This window comes from Rhinopithecus roxellana, chromosome 11, assembly GCF_007565055.1.
Source record: "Rhinopithecus roxellana isolate Shanxi Qingling chromosome 11, ASM756505v1, whole genome shotgun sequence".
Taxonomy (NCBI): domain Eukaryota; kingdom Metazoa; phylum Chordata; class Mammalia; order Primates; family Cercopithecidae; genus Rhinopithecus; species Rhinopithecus roxellana.
The window spans coordinates 119633216-119647885 of NC_044559.1; the positions used below are offsets into that span (position 1 = coordinate 119633216).

Below are 14670 nucleotides of genomic sequence, written 5' to 3' on the forward strand. Positions count from 1 at the left end.
AAACTTGTCATTAAGCAACCCATGACTGTTTTTGTTAACAAAAGTGATGTCTAACAGCATTTTATAGTTTCCAAAATATATTCACATGTTTTTCTCAAGTAGACATTAACTCCAGTGTGGTGACACTAGTTTTATTCTAACTTCCATTTTGTAATCTTGAAGATAGAGGCTAGGAAAGTTATCTTTATTTGCAAAATGGTGTGCAGAGGAGTAATGTAGTACTAGATTCTAACTCTATGCCAAACGACATCAAACCTCCTAGAAAGAATCCATTTACAGCTGATTAATTGCTTGTTAATCACTTCCTGAATCTGGGAGGCTAAGATTTTAAAGACTTGGAGAAGTTAGACACAAAGAAAAAAGACTAAAGAAAAGTTTCGTTCTCTGACATTAAATGAGTAATAGTATTTTAAAAATCTGACTCATTAGAAGTATATTAGGCAAGATGTGGTGGCTCACGCCTGTAATCCCAGCACTTTGGGAGGTCGAAGCGGGTGGATCAGTTGAGGTCAGGAGTTCAAGACCAGCCTGGCTAACATGGTAAAACCCTATCTTTACTAAAATACAAAAATTAGCTGGGCATGGTAGTGCGTGCCTATAATCCCAGCTACTCCAGAGGCTAAAGCAGGAGAATCATTTGAACCTGGGAGGCGGAGGTTGCAGTGAGCCGAGATGGCATCACAGCACGCCAGCCTGGGTGACAGAGTGAGACTCTGCCTCAAAAAAAAAAAAAAAAAAAAAAAAGTATATTATTACCTTTCACTGGGAATACCAGACTAAACAGTAACAGTTACTTTAGAAATGAGATTATTGGCCAAGTAGTTACAAGTAGGTAGAAAGAAAACACCCATTTTTTCCACAGAAGTTGATTATGTGAAATTCTTAACTGAGTTACAATTTTTAGAAGTTGATTCTGAGTAAATTTTTGCAAAATTCTTTTAAAATTATAAATAGAAGTCAGTTATCAGTTTTTTTGCTAAGAAATAGATCAAGACAAATAACTGGATTTTTCCAAAAGCCTCCTTATATTAGAAAGCTTGAATGACAATTCTGATTAGTACTAGAAAATGACATGGGTTTTTGAAAGTAATATATCTGGCATCTGGGGCTTTTTTATAAATCCAAACTTAATAAAGGAACTGTTTGTGTGTTCTGTGGAATAAAACTGTGCCCCCCATCCACTCCAAATGCATAGGTTGAAGCCCTAGGCCCCCGTGTGACTGTATTTGGAATCAAGGCCTTTAGGAAGTAAGGTTAAATGAGACTATAAGGGTGGGGCCCTAATCCCATGAGATTTGTGTTCCTATAAGAGGAGGAGAAGACTCCAGGGAACTCTCTCTCCATCTCCTGAGGACACAGGGAGAAATCAGCCCTTTACAGGCCAGGAAGAGAGCCCTCAATGAAAACAGAATCAGCTGGAACCTTGATCTTGGACTTCCAGCCTCCAGAACTGTGAGACATAAATTTCTGTTGTTTAAGTCATCCAGTCTATTGTACGTTGTTATGGTAGCAGTATGTTATGTTAAGGCAGTATGCAAACAGTACCCAATTTCCAGCCCTGTTAAATGTAGAACAGAAATTTCCATCTTTTACAAAGGGTGAATTTTTTTTTTAATTATTAGAACATTTTAAGGCCTTCCATACCATAGTTGTTTTTTTCCAGTGGATTGGAAAATCATACTATCAAGAATGAACAGAAAAAATCAGTGGCTGTGAAAAATGAACATGCATTTTACCCACCACAGTTATATTGTGCGTTTGAAAGATAGTTGTGCACATATACACAAGACCCATTATTTATTCCATTTATGTAGATAATGTGTAGGGTCTCCAAGATTCTTATATTCCCTGTAACACATTCGTGAATTTTGCCTCCAACTTTGGGGGCAATCTACAATTTATTAACAAGAATGATTGTGTACCAATGGAATTGATACCAGTGCTAACTGTAACTAGCTACCTGCACTAGCTATTCAAATACATGCTTTTATCTCTGTTAGTGAGGACCACTTAAATCAGGCAAATGGTCTTCTGATCTATACCTAGCAATCACTTTCTATTTGCCTAGTGGCCAAAAGATCTTAGAAGCTTAGTTAAAAGGCATTCCATGAGAGATCTAGTTCAACTCCTTCCTACACAGACTAAAGCCCAGAACTTACAGTGGCTATTTAGAGTCAGAACCTGTACTTCAGCTCAAATCTCCTCTGAACTACATTATTTTAATGTTAATTGTATGTATTTTAGTAGAAATCACATACATATTGTAAACATTTTTTTGAATCACACTTTTTGTTGAGTTTGTGAAGCCCTCAGAAATCCCTTGTAAGTTGGCAGTGCACCCTAACTCTGCCTCAGATTCTTTTTCTGGCATCTTCTATCTCATCACTCCATGCCTGGGAATAGTCTATGGGGCTCATTCTTGAAAAGGTTCAAGGTTTGTACCAGGGAGTAGATAAATAAGGGTGTAGCATACCCAAGTCAAAAATACATTCTATTTCATTTAGTAAATGAACCAACATAAACACATACTAATATACCTCAAAATGCCTGTAGATCTAGGCAAGCACTTAACTGTGCTGTGTTAATTCTCTTATGAATTTGAAGGATCACAAGGGTATTGTGTTTTCACGGCCATATAGCTCCCCCAACTCAGCATAGCAGAGAGGACAATCTCATCTATGAGAGAGATTGTTACTGGGAAAATGGAAACTGTTTCATAATGGAAATACCGCTAGAATCCTATCTTTAATGTATTGTACAGTATTCAGACCTTACAGTAAATTCACACACATACACACACCCCACTCTACTACATTTTTAGGAGGGTCACTTAACTTTTCTGAAGGACACGCCTATAATCCCAGCACACTGGGAGGCTAAGGCGTGCAGATCACGAGGTCAGGAGATAGAGGCTAACATGGTGAAACGCCATCTCTACTGAAAACACAAAAACATTAACTGGGTGTGGTGGCACGCGCCTGTAGTCCCAGCTATTCGGGAGACTGAGGCAGGAGAATCGCTTGAACCCAGGAGGCGGAGGTTGCAGTGAGCCGAGATCGCACCACTGCACTCCAGCCTGGATGACAGAGAGAGACTCCATCTCAAAATAAAATAAAATAAAATAAAATAAAGAATAAAATAAATCATACCTAGAAAAGTCAAAGATATCGCTAGAGGGATAGACCATGCTGCAAATAGATCAAGTAGGTGAAAATTCTTGGGGAATTGTGAAGATATGGGTAAACAACTGTAACAACACAGAAAAAATGTGCATAATGAGAGCTGGTGCAATAATCTGATATAACCAAGAGAAGACAGATGGATTGATTTTAATTCTTCTGACACTCTATCAGTAAACTGAATTGTGCACCATGTATTTGTTCTTAGTGTCTGAAGAAGGTATTAATGTAGTATTTGTTGATGGATACTGAAGTCTATTCAAAGCTAATATGTAATTGTTCTTATCATGCTGAAATTGGGCTTGATTTAAGGATGCTGAACACTTTATATTCTGTTCTTAGGCTTTTCAAATGTGTTTAACATTCATTTAATATAATTCTTTAGCAACCCAGTGAAAGAAAGCTAAATACTATCATTCACTTTTTGCTGATAAAAAAATTAATGTGACTTAATTATCTGCCCACACCTCACTCCCTATAGGTCACCTTCTAAGGTAATTGAAAAAGGTGGAGATTCAAGGGTGGGACCTTTATCTCACATTGCTTTCAATGAGGTCTGTTTCCAATCCAGCTAGGAGTCGTTACTTATTCCACTGGTCAGCTCTTTAAGTCCAAGACCCCTGCCTTTTTCTGTATGATTTTACTTCTGGCAAAAGAGGGAATCTATGTGCAGGAAAGGCCACACTGAAATGAACTGAATGGATAATTGACCTCACTAAAGTGACAGCTTGTTAGGGACCAAGCCAGTGAGAACTAGAGATCAGTTCTCCTGTCTGCAAGTTTAATGTCTTCAACCACAGGCTATCTTCCTCCTCACCTCGGTTCCTTCCTGATCTACCCACAACTATGTCAGAATGTAGCTGTGTGTCCAGTTTACTGTCTATATAAATGACTGGAAAAAGGAGATGGTTTGGTGATGTTTCTGTAAAACACAACAAGAAATCACTTTATAAAGATTTGAACTCCAATCTCTTATTCAAAGTTTAGCGGAAATGAATATTTTACTGCATTTCTCTTAATGCTGATTTCGTTTATGGCAATTAGTAAAAAAAAAAAAAAAAAAAATTGCATTCTACAGCAGTTAAGTTATCGAAGCTGGCATCCGAAAGAAAAGGTAGTGGAAATTGACATATCAGCTGTTTCACAGAGGGATTTTAAGTTACTGACCTTGAATCTCCATATTGAATATCTGATCTATGGTATGTTAAAGGATTCTTTTTTGAGAACTTTACAACATACTTATGATAGAAATTCTATAGAACTACTTACTGTGTGTAGCATATGGCCTTGCGTCTCTTGATCTATGTTGGCGGTTTGATTCAAAAAATCAACAATTAACACCCTTGAGCATCTTCACATATTTTCTAAAGCTTTATATAGAGAAAAAGAAAAAAGTGGTTTGCATATAACGTGTTTATTGTAAAAAATCCAAATAATACAGATGAGAGGGAGGAGAATGCTTCTAAATTCCATCATCTGGAATTAACCAGTCAATATATGGTAAATATCTTCTACTCATACCTTTAGGCAAATTTTCAGAGAGGGTAGAGAAATCGGTGAGTACAAATATGCACATTCATATTTGAATAGATGTAATTTTGTAAAATTGAGACTATAGCATGAGTGCTGAGAAATAAAAATAAAATTCTAAGCTTCTAACCAGCTGAATTGACCCATTTTGGCCAAGAGGACCTCGGAGAAACCTTAACAGCTGAGTTCCCAGCCGTGGTGGGATGGAAGGTCAGTCATGCCTCAGTACACCCCTTCCTTATTAACCCTTAACCAGAATTCTTTCTAAGGAGTAAGCAGAAATCAGCTCTGGAAAACAATAAACAGATGACTCGTTCCTTTATCACCCTTAGCCAGTCATCTGAGGCAGCCACTGGACTCCCCCTCCCACTTCGCTGTTTCCGCATGACCACTCGCCAGTTTCCCAGTGCAACCCTTCCCGAAATTAGACTGCCACGTCTGGACAGGTTTCCCCTGACTCAAGGAGGATGCCCAGTGAGAGTTTTGGTGTCCTTGGCTTCACCTTTCGATGTCAGGGGGGCCAGATCTCTACCCTTGGATCATGCTAACACCATTTTTTGTACACGTGACCCTTGAAGAGGCACAAAGCTCAATTGCACTTGTGCGTGTTTCTCCTTTCATAAATACTCAGGACTCCTCCTGTAGCTTATTGAATACGTATATTCAGCTACCCTGATTAACATAAATCCCCGTATTGCTCTCGACTTTTGCTGGAGAATACCCTTCCCATTGCAGGGTGGCCAGACTGTAGCTTGCAGGAGCTGCCTTGCAGAAGGACTGGTAGCTCCCAGCTGGTTTGTGAGTGGACTATTTGGAATGCAATGTGAGATAAAGATCCTATCCCCTCCCTCACCTTTCCCAATTTTATTAGAATTTGGAAAGGAGAAATAAAACTTTCTTTCCAGATTTATGAACCTCATGATTCTTCAGTTGACAATACTATGTTTGAGGACAATAATGGGCTTTCAGTGCCTGGCATAGAACCTGAAGGCCACTAGTTTCAGACTTTTACCTTAAACGGTTACCTAAAACATTAAAATTTTGAGTTTACTATTTTTACAACTATATTTTTATACTTTCAGATTTGTCTGTTAATTGCCTGCTGTGAAACATTAGATAGTTATTTTTATATTTTCATGGTTGATAGTAATGGCATTCTGATTCATAACCATAATAATGAAATTGTCCTTTTTCCCTTTACATGATTTTCATGGATACAGTGCTCACCCACCAGAAGATTTGCTATAGTTTCTCTCTTCCCATAGATAGCCACATGCTGAATACAGCTAATAGTTATAGAATTTTTTATTAGAGGTGCTTTGATTCACCCATTGGTTGATTCAGTGTATAATTAGGCATTACATTTTTAAGAAGTTCTTATTGGTGGCATATTCTCTGTATATTTGTATGTATTAAAAATATGTTTGTTTCCTATATATTTAAATTACAACTTGACTGAACAAAAAAATTCTTGAGTCACAACTTTATTCTCTGAGATTGTATAAACATTGTTAATATCAGATGTTACGGAGAGGTACCGGGTACAAGCTTATGGAATTTTTTTCCTCCATATAGATAGCTCAATTTATCATTCTAGATGCCTATAAGACTTCCTTGTTTAATCTATTCAAAACCTCATTAGGAAATTTTGCGGTACTCAAAATTCTATGGCAGATTTTCTTGAGACATGATGTGGAAATTCAAGTCTTTATCTCAGAAAAATATTTTTCTAATATGTCATTAATTTTTTTTTTGTAAGACAACTACATATGCACCTGATCTCCTTTCTGTTTCCCTGCAATTTCTGTGCTGACTTCTGTCTTGTCAGCTTGAGATGCCACAACAAAATACGATAGGCTCGGTGGCTTAAAGAACAAAAATATTTTTTCTCACAGTTCTGGCAGCTAAAGGTCCTAAATCAAGGTGCCAGCTGTTTGAGTTCTTAGTGAGGGATCCCTTTCTGGCTTATAGACAGCCTTCTTGCTGTATTCTCACATGAGAGAAAAAGAGAATTAAAAAGAGAGGGAAGGAGAGGAAATGAATTTCATATCTCTTCTTGCAAGGACACTAATCCTATTGAATAAGGACCCCAATCTTATGACATTATTTAGCCTTAATTACCTTACTAAAGACTCTATCTCCAAATACAGGCACATTGGGCATTGGGGCTTCCACTTAGGAATTTTAGCAAGGGGACACCAACATTCGATCCATAGCATTTGCCCTAGACATTTATCTCATTGTTCTCTTCCATTTCATGCTGTGTGTGCCTCGGAGCTATTCCCTGTGTCCTGACTGGTAATTTAGTCATGCTTATTCTGGCCAGTAGTGGGTTCGTCTCTGTAATTCTTTACCTGACTACTGCCAGTTCACACTTTCTCTCCTCTTGTTATTTCATTGTGTGCTTTTGGTTTCTTATACCAGCATTTTTTTTTTTTTTTTTTTTTTTTTTTTTTAGATCACAGGGAACTCTTTTATTAACTCTTTATTTCTGAGGAGTGTAGTATTCACGAGTAATATTTTAAAATAGACTTACCTTTAAATGAACTGCGTAGCTCTTGTGAAATCACTCTTATAAGGATTCAATATATTTGTTAATACTTGGCAAGAACCATTCAAATTATAATCTTCCTTTATTAATTAAGGAATGATCTTCAAGAGGTAGCCAATTCATTCAATGCTAATAATCTTACTAAGAATTTTGATTATGTTTTAAGTATCCATGTATATCAAATGACTACTACACTGATAGTCATATAATCCATATTTGATCTTTTTTCTTATTTGCTTTTAAGTTCTAAATGAAATGAAGCTGGAGTTCAAATATCATTACTGCATGAGGCAATGTGAGGCATTCATAAACATTATCCATCATAAAATCAACACCCATGATAGAAAAGAAGGCAGCATTTGGGTTAGGAATTATATAGATTGATTGCTGCAGAACAGCTAAGTTGCAGCGATGATAATTTTTCCTCCATATTTTTGGTGTAAGTCCTCTGTTTGTCTACAGCTGCACATTTCCATGCATTTTCGAGAAACATGGATTTATACGATTTAATACCACATATTGTGCCATCTACTTTCTCTAACAGTTGCTTTCCTAAATGAATTGGCAACTAGGCATATCACAGTAGTGTTTTGTTTTATTCTCTATGGTGTTAGAAATAGTTTGCTTTTGAACAGAAAATGAAAATCTTTGAACTCAAAGTGGCTTTTGACAACTCCTTAAGTGCCATTGCTCCTAAAAAAGGATAAGACGTGTTTTGAATAATTTACTAGTGCTAAAATGTCACATTTTTGAGAAATCTATTTTATGGTTTTTCTGAATATCTGAGCCAAACACCTCTCTGGAATTTAATAACTTGTGTCTCTGCCTTCCTAAGTAAACAATAAATTGTCTTCCTTTTGGAATAAAAGTTGCCATGACAACTTGGCAGGCGTGGGCTACAGAAGTCAGATACTGAGCTCTAGTATTTCAAAGATGTGATATTGTTTTTGGCAGCTCTGATTTAAGAAAAACTGAAGGTGTATTTTCACATAGTATATCAGTGGTGGACTTCGTAATTAGACTAAATTGTGTATATTTTTGCAGGTAATTCATTATTTAAGTACAATGCTATTCTTGCTCTTTATGGTAACTTCAAGACTCTTTCTTAACTAATCACAGAAATCCAGAGATTAAGGAAAATGCCAAGGTTATTTTATAAATGCTGATTTCAAAAATTATACTGAACTCAATTCTGAAATTTTGACATTTTAAAGAAAATATCTATTTAGTAATTACAGGGAAATTTTGCAGCATCAAAGAATCTGTTATATAATTCACCTAAAGATTACATCTTTAACTTCAATGTTCCTGAAATCTTTGTAATAATACTGTCAATAGGGATAAAAATTAAATTTTGATTTAAACACATTGAGTATTTTCTTCAAAACCACCCTTTTATACCATTCACTGAAAAAATAAATGAATTATTATTTTACATAATAATTTAATTTTTAATTTTATAAAAATTTCAGTGAATGCTATAAAAGGGTGGCTTTGAAGAAAATATTCAATGAAATGATTTCTAGTTGGCCTTGCTCAAAGTTGCTTAAGTTTGGTTGCCAGTAAAAAGGCCTGTTTCTTCAGTTATGATTCTTTCGGTTGACCATAACCTAATTCAAGGTGATTTAACAATAGAAAAAGACTCAACGTTTCATGGAAATGAACAAGTCCAGTAACAGGTCACATCTAGATAGACTTGCTCAGGGATCTGGCTCTTCCTTCCTTCCTTCCTTCCTTCCTTCCTTCCTTCCTTCCTTCCTTCCTTCCTTCCTTCCTTCCTTCCTTCCTTCCTTCCTTCCTTCCTTCCTTCCTTCCTTCCTTCCTTCTTTCCCTCCTTCCTCTCTTTCTCTCTTTCTTTTCTTTCTTTGATAGAGTCTTGCTCTGTTACCCAGGCTGGAATGTAACAGCATGATCTCAGCTCACTGCAAACTCTGCCTCCCAGATTCAAGCAATTCTCCTTGTTCAAGTGTTATGCCTGGCAGTAGAGACGGGGTTTCACCATTTTGGCTCGACTGGTCTGGAACTCCTGACCTCAGGTTATCCACCCGCCTCGGCCTCCCAAAGTGTTGGGATTACAGGCATAAGCCACCACGTCCAGACTGCAGTTCTTTCTTTAGCTATGTGTTTGCCTTATCTTCAGACAGAATTTCCTCATAGTAGCAAAATGGAGCCAGTGGTTCCAGGTCTCACGCCTACATATCTCAGCAATCAGAACAAGGGAAATGATCTCTTCTCTACCTAAATTCCTGAATGTCTCAGTAATTGCTCCTTCTTAGGTTATCTGCTCATGCATGCCACCAACCACTGTGACCAGTGTAATAATAACATGAGCAAAATGGCCTGTGCCCAATGTTAAGGAAGGTTCCCACCTCCAAATCTTCTGGTTGTGAAGCCCAATACACACGGACGAGTTGAATACATACCAGAGACACATCCACAGTGTGTTTTACCCTCAGACAACCCAAACTATCAGTGTCATTATGAGATTCTGGAACAGAGGGAGGGCTGGAAACCCATTGAGGTGTCAGAGCCTTTGGGGGCTGCATGATCTTCTTTCTTCTTTCTTTATATTTACTTTGTTCTTCTTTCTCTGTAGACCTTTCTTTTCTTTCACCAAGGTGTACATATAATTCGTGTCCCATACCCAGAGTTTAATTGCAGATATACCTAGGGCGTTTTATTTGTTTGTTTTGTTTTTATTTTTGTTTTGTTTTTTTAAAATGGAATCTCACTCTGTCTCCCAGGCTGGAGTGCAGTGACAGGATCTTGGCTCACTGCAACCTCCGCCTCCAGAATTAAGCAATTCTCCTACTTCAGTTTCCCAAGTAGCTGGGATTACAAGCACCCGCCACCACACCCGGCTAAGTTTTGTATTTTTAGTAGAGATGGTATTTCGCCATGTTGGCCAGGCTGGTCTCAAACTCCTGACCTCAGGTGATCCGCCCGCCTTGGCTTCCCAAAGTGCTGGGATTACAGACATGAGCCTCTATGCTAGGGTCTTTATTACATAAACAAAAAACTTACTGTTAGCATTTAATCACTATTCTCAATATTTACATTTGGATCATAGTCTCTCTTTTAGGCACGAGGCAAAATCTATTTAGAATACTACATAGAATATTCTTTTCCTTTTTGTAATAAGTTACGTATATATCTCAATTGATGATTTGCTAAAAAATACATGAGATTCATGTTTTGACTGGATTTCAAGAATAATTTTATTATATTTAATTATCACTTAGATGATAAATGAATTAGACAAAATTCACATCCCAAACCTTATTATTCAAATCATAGACCTATTTATTCAACATTTTTTCTTATACTTACCTGAAGGCTTTAAAATATTTTTTGTCTACTAACTCCTCAAATTGATTTCATGGTTATAAAACATTGCAATCAGAATTAGCCAAGAATCATATAATTTTTCTGGGTACTTCTTATCAAAATTGCTTCTTAAAACATTTACATCTCTTCACTGAGTGGGAAACATGGTGAACAAAGGTTTTGTGACAGGCACTATGGTAGCACCAACAATGAGAACTCAAATAAAAGTAGAATGTAGTGACTCAAAGGAAAAAATATATTGTCTTCAATATGTTCATTTCTAGGACCATTAGCTGAAAGCAGGCCCTGATATAACCTTATTTTTAAAGAAGAGAAGTTTGAATTTGTTATTACTAATCATAATTATAGCATAATAGGTTTTTAGTAAAAATTTCAAAAGAGACATTTTTGTTCAAAAGGACCTTTTTGTTCTGGTGGAAAATTAGATCTTTACACCCAGTATATATTTCCTTCTAACTCTTGTATATTTAATAATTTCCTCTAAAGAAGACTACTAATTTTACACATACACACACACACACACACACACTCGTGTAAAATACAAAACTTAGAAGGAAATATATATTGAAATTGTTGAATATACAAAACATTTAATCACTATTCTCCACATTTATATTTGGATCATAGTCTTTCTTTTAGTCACAAGACAAAATCTACTTAGAATACTGCATAGAATATTCTTTTTGTTTTTGTAATCAATTACATATATATCTTGATTGATGATTTGTGAAAAAAATACATGGGATTCATGGTTTCACTGGATTTCAGGAACCATTTTATTTTATCTAATTAGCACTTAGATAATAAATGAACTAGACAAAATTCACATTCTAAATTTTATTATTCAAATCATAGGGCTATTTATTTAACTTTTTTTCTTACAGTTCATGTGTATGTGTGGGTGTGCACATTTATTTATTTAATCCAAATTCATTTCTCTTAGAGTTTAGTTAATTCATTTGGCTCTTTTAAAGACTATTAATACTCCTGAGTTCAATAGGATTTTCTTTTAAGAATTGTAGTTAAAACATCTCTGTTCTTGATATATATTATTATCTGTTATTGCAGGAGGATACAGACCACAATTACTATATATCTCGAATATATGGCCCATCTGATTCTGCCAGCCGGGATTTGTGGGTGAACATAGACCAAATGGAAAAAGATAAAGTGAAGATTCATGGAATATTGTCAAATACTCATCGGCAAGCTGCAGTAAGTGTTTTGACATTCAGGGTTCGTTTTTCCTACTGTGAAAAAAATGGTTGCTTTAATTGGCCTGTAGCCATTTCTTTTATAAGTTTGATAATTAAATATTAAAATGGCCCAACTGTGGTAATCACTTTTCAAGTGTATTCAGTTCTGTAATTGTAATTTAGATTAATAATTGCATATAAGATATGAAAGAAAATGAAATAGAATTGTTTTGATATACTGTCATTAATTTAACCAATTTTCTTAGTATATCTGATGAACGTATATTGGATTCAAAATTGAGTTTTATCTTGGATTATTTTCAGTTTTCTTATAATCCATGAGTGTATAGAACATTTTTTAAAATTACTTGCATTTGGTATCTTCCCATTTACGTGAGTTTATTCCTCTTGGTCTTGGATTTAACCAAAGATTTAACTGAAGTCATTTATGACTTAGATAACATATATAGAACAAATTATGTTCTTAAATGAAGACATTTAATATAAAGAAAAATAATAAAATATAGAAAGCATCACGTTGATATTTTAAGCCTGGGCTCATTATTTCCTAACCGTGCTCCTGAAATAAATAATTTAACTATTCTGAGATGCTTTCTGCGTGTGTAAACTGGAGATGAGAGGGAATATTAATACTAGCCTCCCTTTCCTTACATGGTCATGAATAGCCTATTGAAGGGCCAGCATGAATGCTCAAATGCATTAGCTTTTTCAATCTTCACAACAATCCTATGATTTAAATATTATTACATCACACATTGCAGAAAAGAGAACTGAGGAGTCTTGGAAAATTCAGATAACCTGTCCAAGGGTCTCCACTAGAAAGTGGTAAACTGGGATATTAACCTGGGTAACCAAGCTGATGCTCAAATTTTGTGTGTAAAATTTATCACACTTGGTTCTCAGAATGTTCTTTGATCATCATTTTTTGATAAATGCCGGATTTCACATTTTAACAGGTGTTTGGTTTTGCTGGCCTGGGTAACGGTGGTGATAGTGTCATCGATGAAACCGTGAGATGTTCACTTCAGTATGACCTGAAGTGAAAAGAAAACAGCTTTAACCTTTCAAGTGCTTTTGTCATTATTGACATAAAGACAGGACTAATAGAGTCAATGGCTGAAGTTATTTAGAGAGGCATTGATTTGATAAATGTTAAATATCAAAATTTTTGGCAGTGGCCTTCCTTGTTTATATGTAGATGTTCCTGTTTTCAGGAGATCAACTGCTAAAAGCTAAATGGAAATTAAGAATAGTATACCATGATGATTCATTGAATTTTCAGTGTAGAGCACATGCTTCCTGAGTCTGAGAAGCAAACAAAGTAGCTGCCTTTCCTTGCTAAATTCCATCATCCACCCCCACCCCACTTTTTTCTATATTCAGGCAATACCAGGTAGGCAACATGACAGATTTAGAAATAATTCACTGTGGAATTTCCAACAAATTTTCAAGAGAAGAGAAAATGGTAAAGAATAGATTCGAACAATGTCTATCTGAGATCTATTGCATTTGACAACCTTCCTACTATAGCACAGTGGTTAATAGTATAAAATATACTTTGTGGAGTTTTGAATGTTGGTGTGTGCACATGGGGATTCGGTGACGTGGCCTAGTTCTAGTGTCAGCCACTATGGGTGACATCTATAAGCAGAGAAAGAGGTTCCTCAGTTAAAGTATTAGCTGATTTCTTCCTCTATATAAATATGGCTACCATCTCTCTCCTCTGTGCTGCCCCCCAATGTAAAACAGTTTGTGTCCTGCCTCTCCTTAAAGAAACCTGTTCTCTTTGCAATAGGGTTTACTTGGTTGCCTTGTGACAGCTCTCTGATTGTCTCATGAAAAATGATAATACTGTAGACAGCCCATTTTTTTCTTATTGTTAGTATGGCAGTGACATTGTTTGTTGCTTTTAACACTTGAGGTCGCCTCAAACATAAATGGAAGGACTTGAACTTCTGGTTGTAACTTACCTAGTGCTCTTTATGTTGATGGTTAAATATATACAATTGTTAGAGGATTTTGTTTTAGATACTCTGCCATTGTCATAGCTTGGGCTCTTGGTTATCCACGAGTATTTAAGCCATTAACAAACATTTCTTCAGAGTTAGAAATTGGTGGAAAAAGCTATCAACAAAATTCAACACACTTCATATTAAAAACTCTCAAGAAACTACGCATAGAAGGAACATACGTCAAAGTAACAAGAGCCATCTGTGACAAACCCACAGCTAACATTATACTGAATGGGCAAAAGCTGAAGCATTCCCCTTGAAAACTTCCACAACACAAGGATGCCCTCTTTCATCATTCTTATTGAACATAGTATTGGAAGTCCTAGCCAGAGTAATTAAGCAAGACAAAGAAATAAAGAGCATCCCTGTTTTCAGATGGCATGATTCTATATCTAGAGAACCCCATAGTCTAGGCCCAAAAGCTCCTTTAGCTGATAAGCAACTTCAGCAAGTTTCAGGATACAAAATCAGTGTTCAGAAATCACAAGCATTCCTATACATCACCAACTGCCATGCCAAGAGTCAAATCAGGAAGGCAATCTCATTCACAAATGCCACAAAAACAATAAAATACCTAGTAATACAGCTAACCAAGGAAGTGAAAAATCTCTGCAATGAGAATTACAAAGCACTGCTCAAAGAAATCAGCGAAGACACAAACAAATGGAAAAAAAAATCACATGCTCTTGGATAGGAAGAATCAATATCATTAAAATGGCCACACTGCCCAAAGCAATTTACAGATTCAAGGCTATTCCTATCACACTACCAATGACATTCTTCACGGAAGTAGCAAAATTCATCTACAATTCATATGGAACCAAAAAAGAGCC

General features: G+C 36.1%; 1 protein-coding gene across 1 annotated transcript in view; it reads left to right on the forward strand.

Moving 5' to 3' along the window:
- Positions 1-14670, forward strand: part of PLXDC2 (plexin domain containing 2) — a 459866-nt gene that overhangs the window by 220822 nt on the left and 224374 nt on the right. The window contains exon 3 of the mRNA XM_010385741.2: positions 11677-11823. Within this exon, the coding sequence (XP_010384043.1) occupies positions 11677-11823 (147 nt within the window). The remainder of the gene's footprint in view (positions 1-11676; positions 11824-14670) is intronic.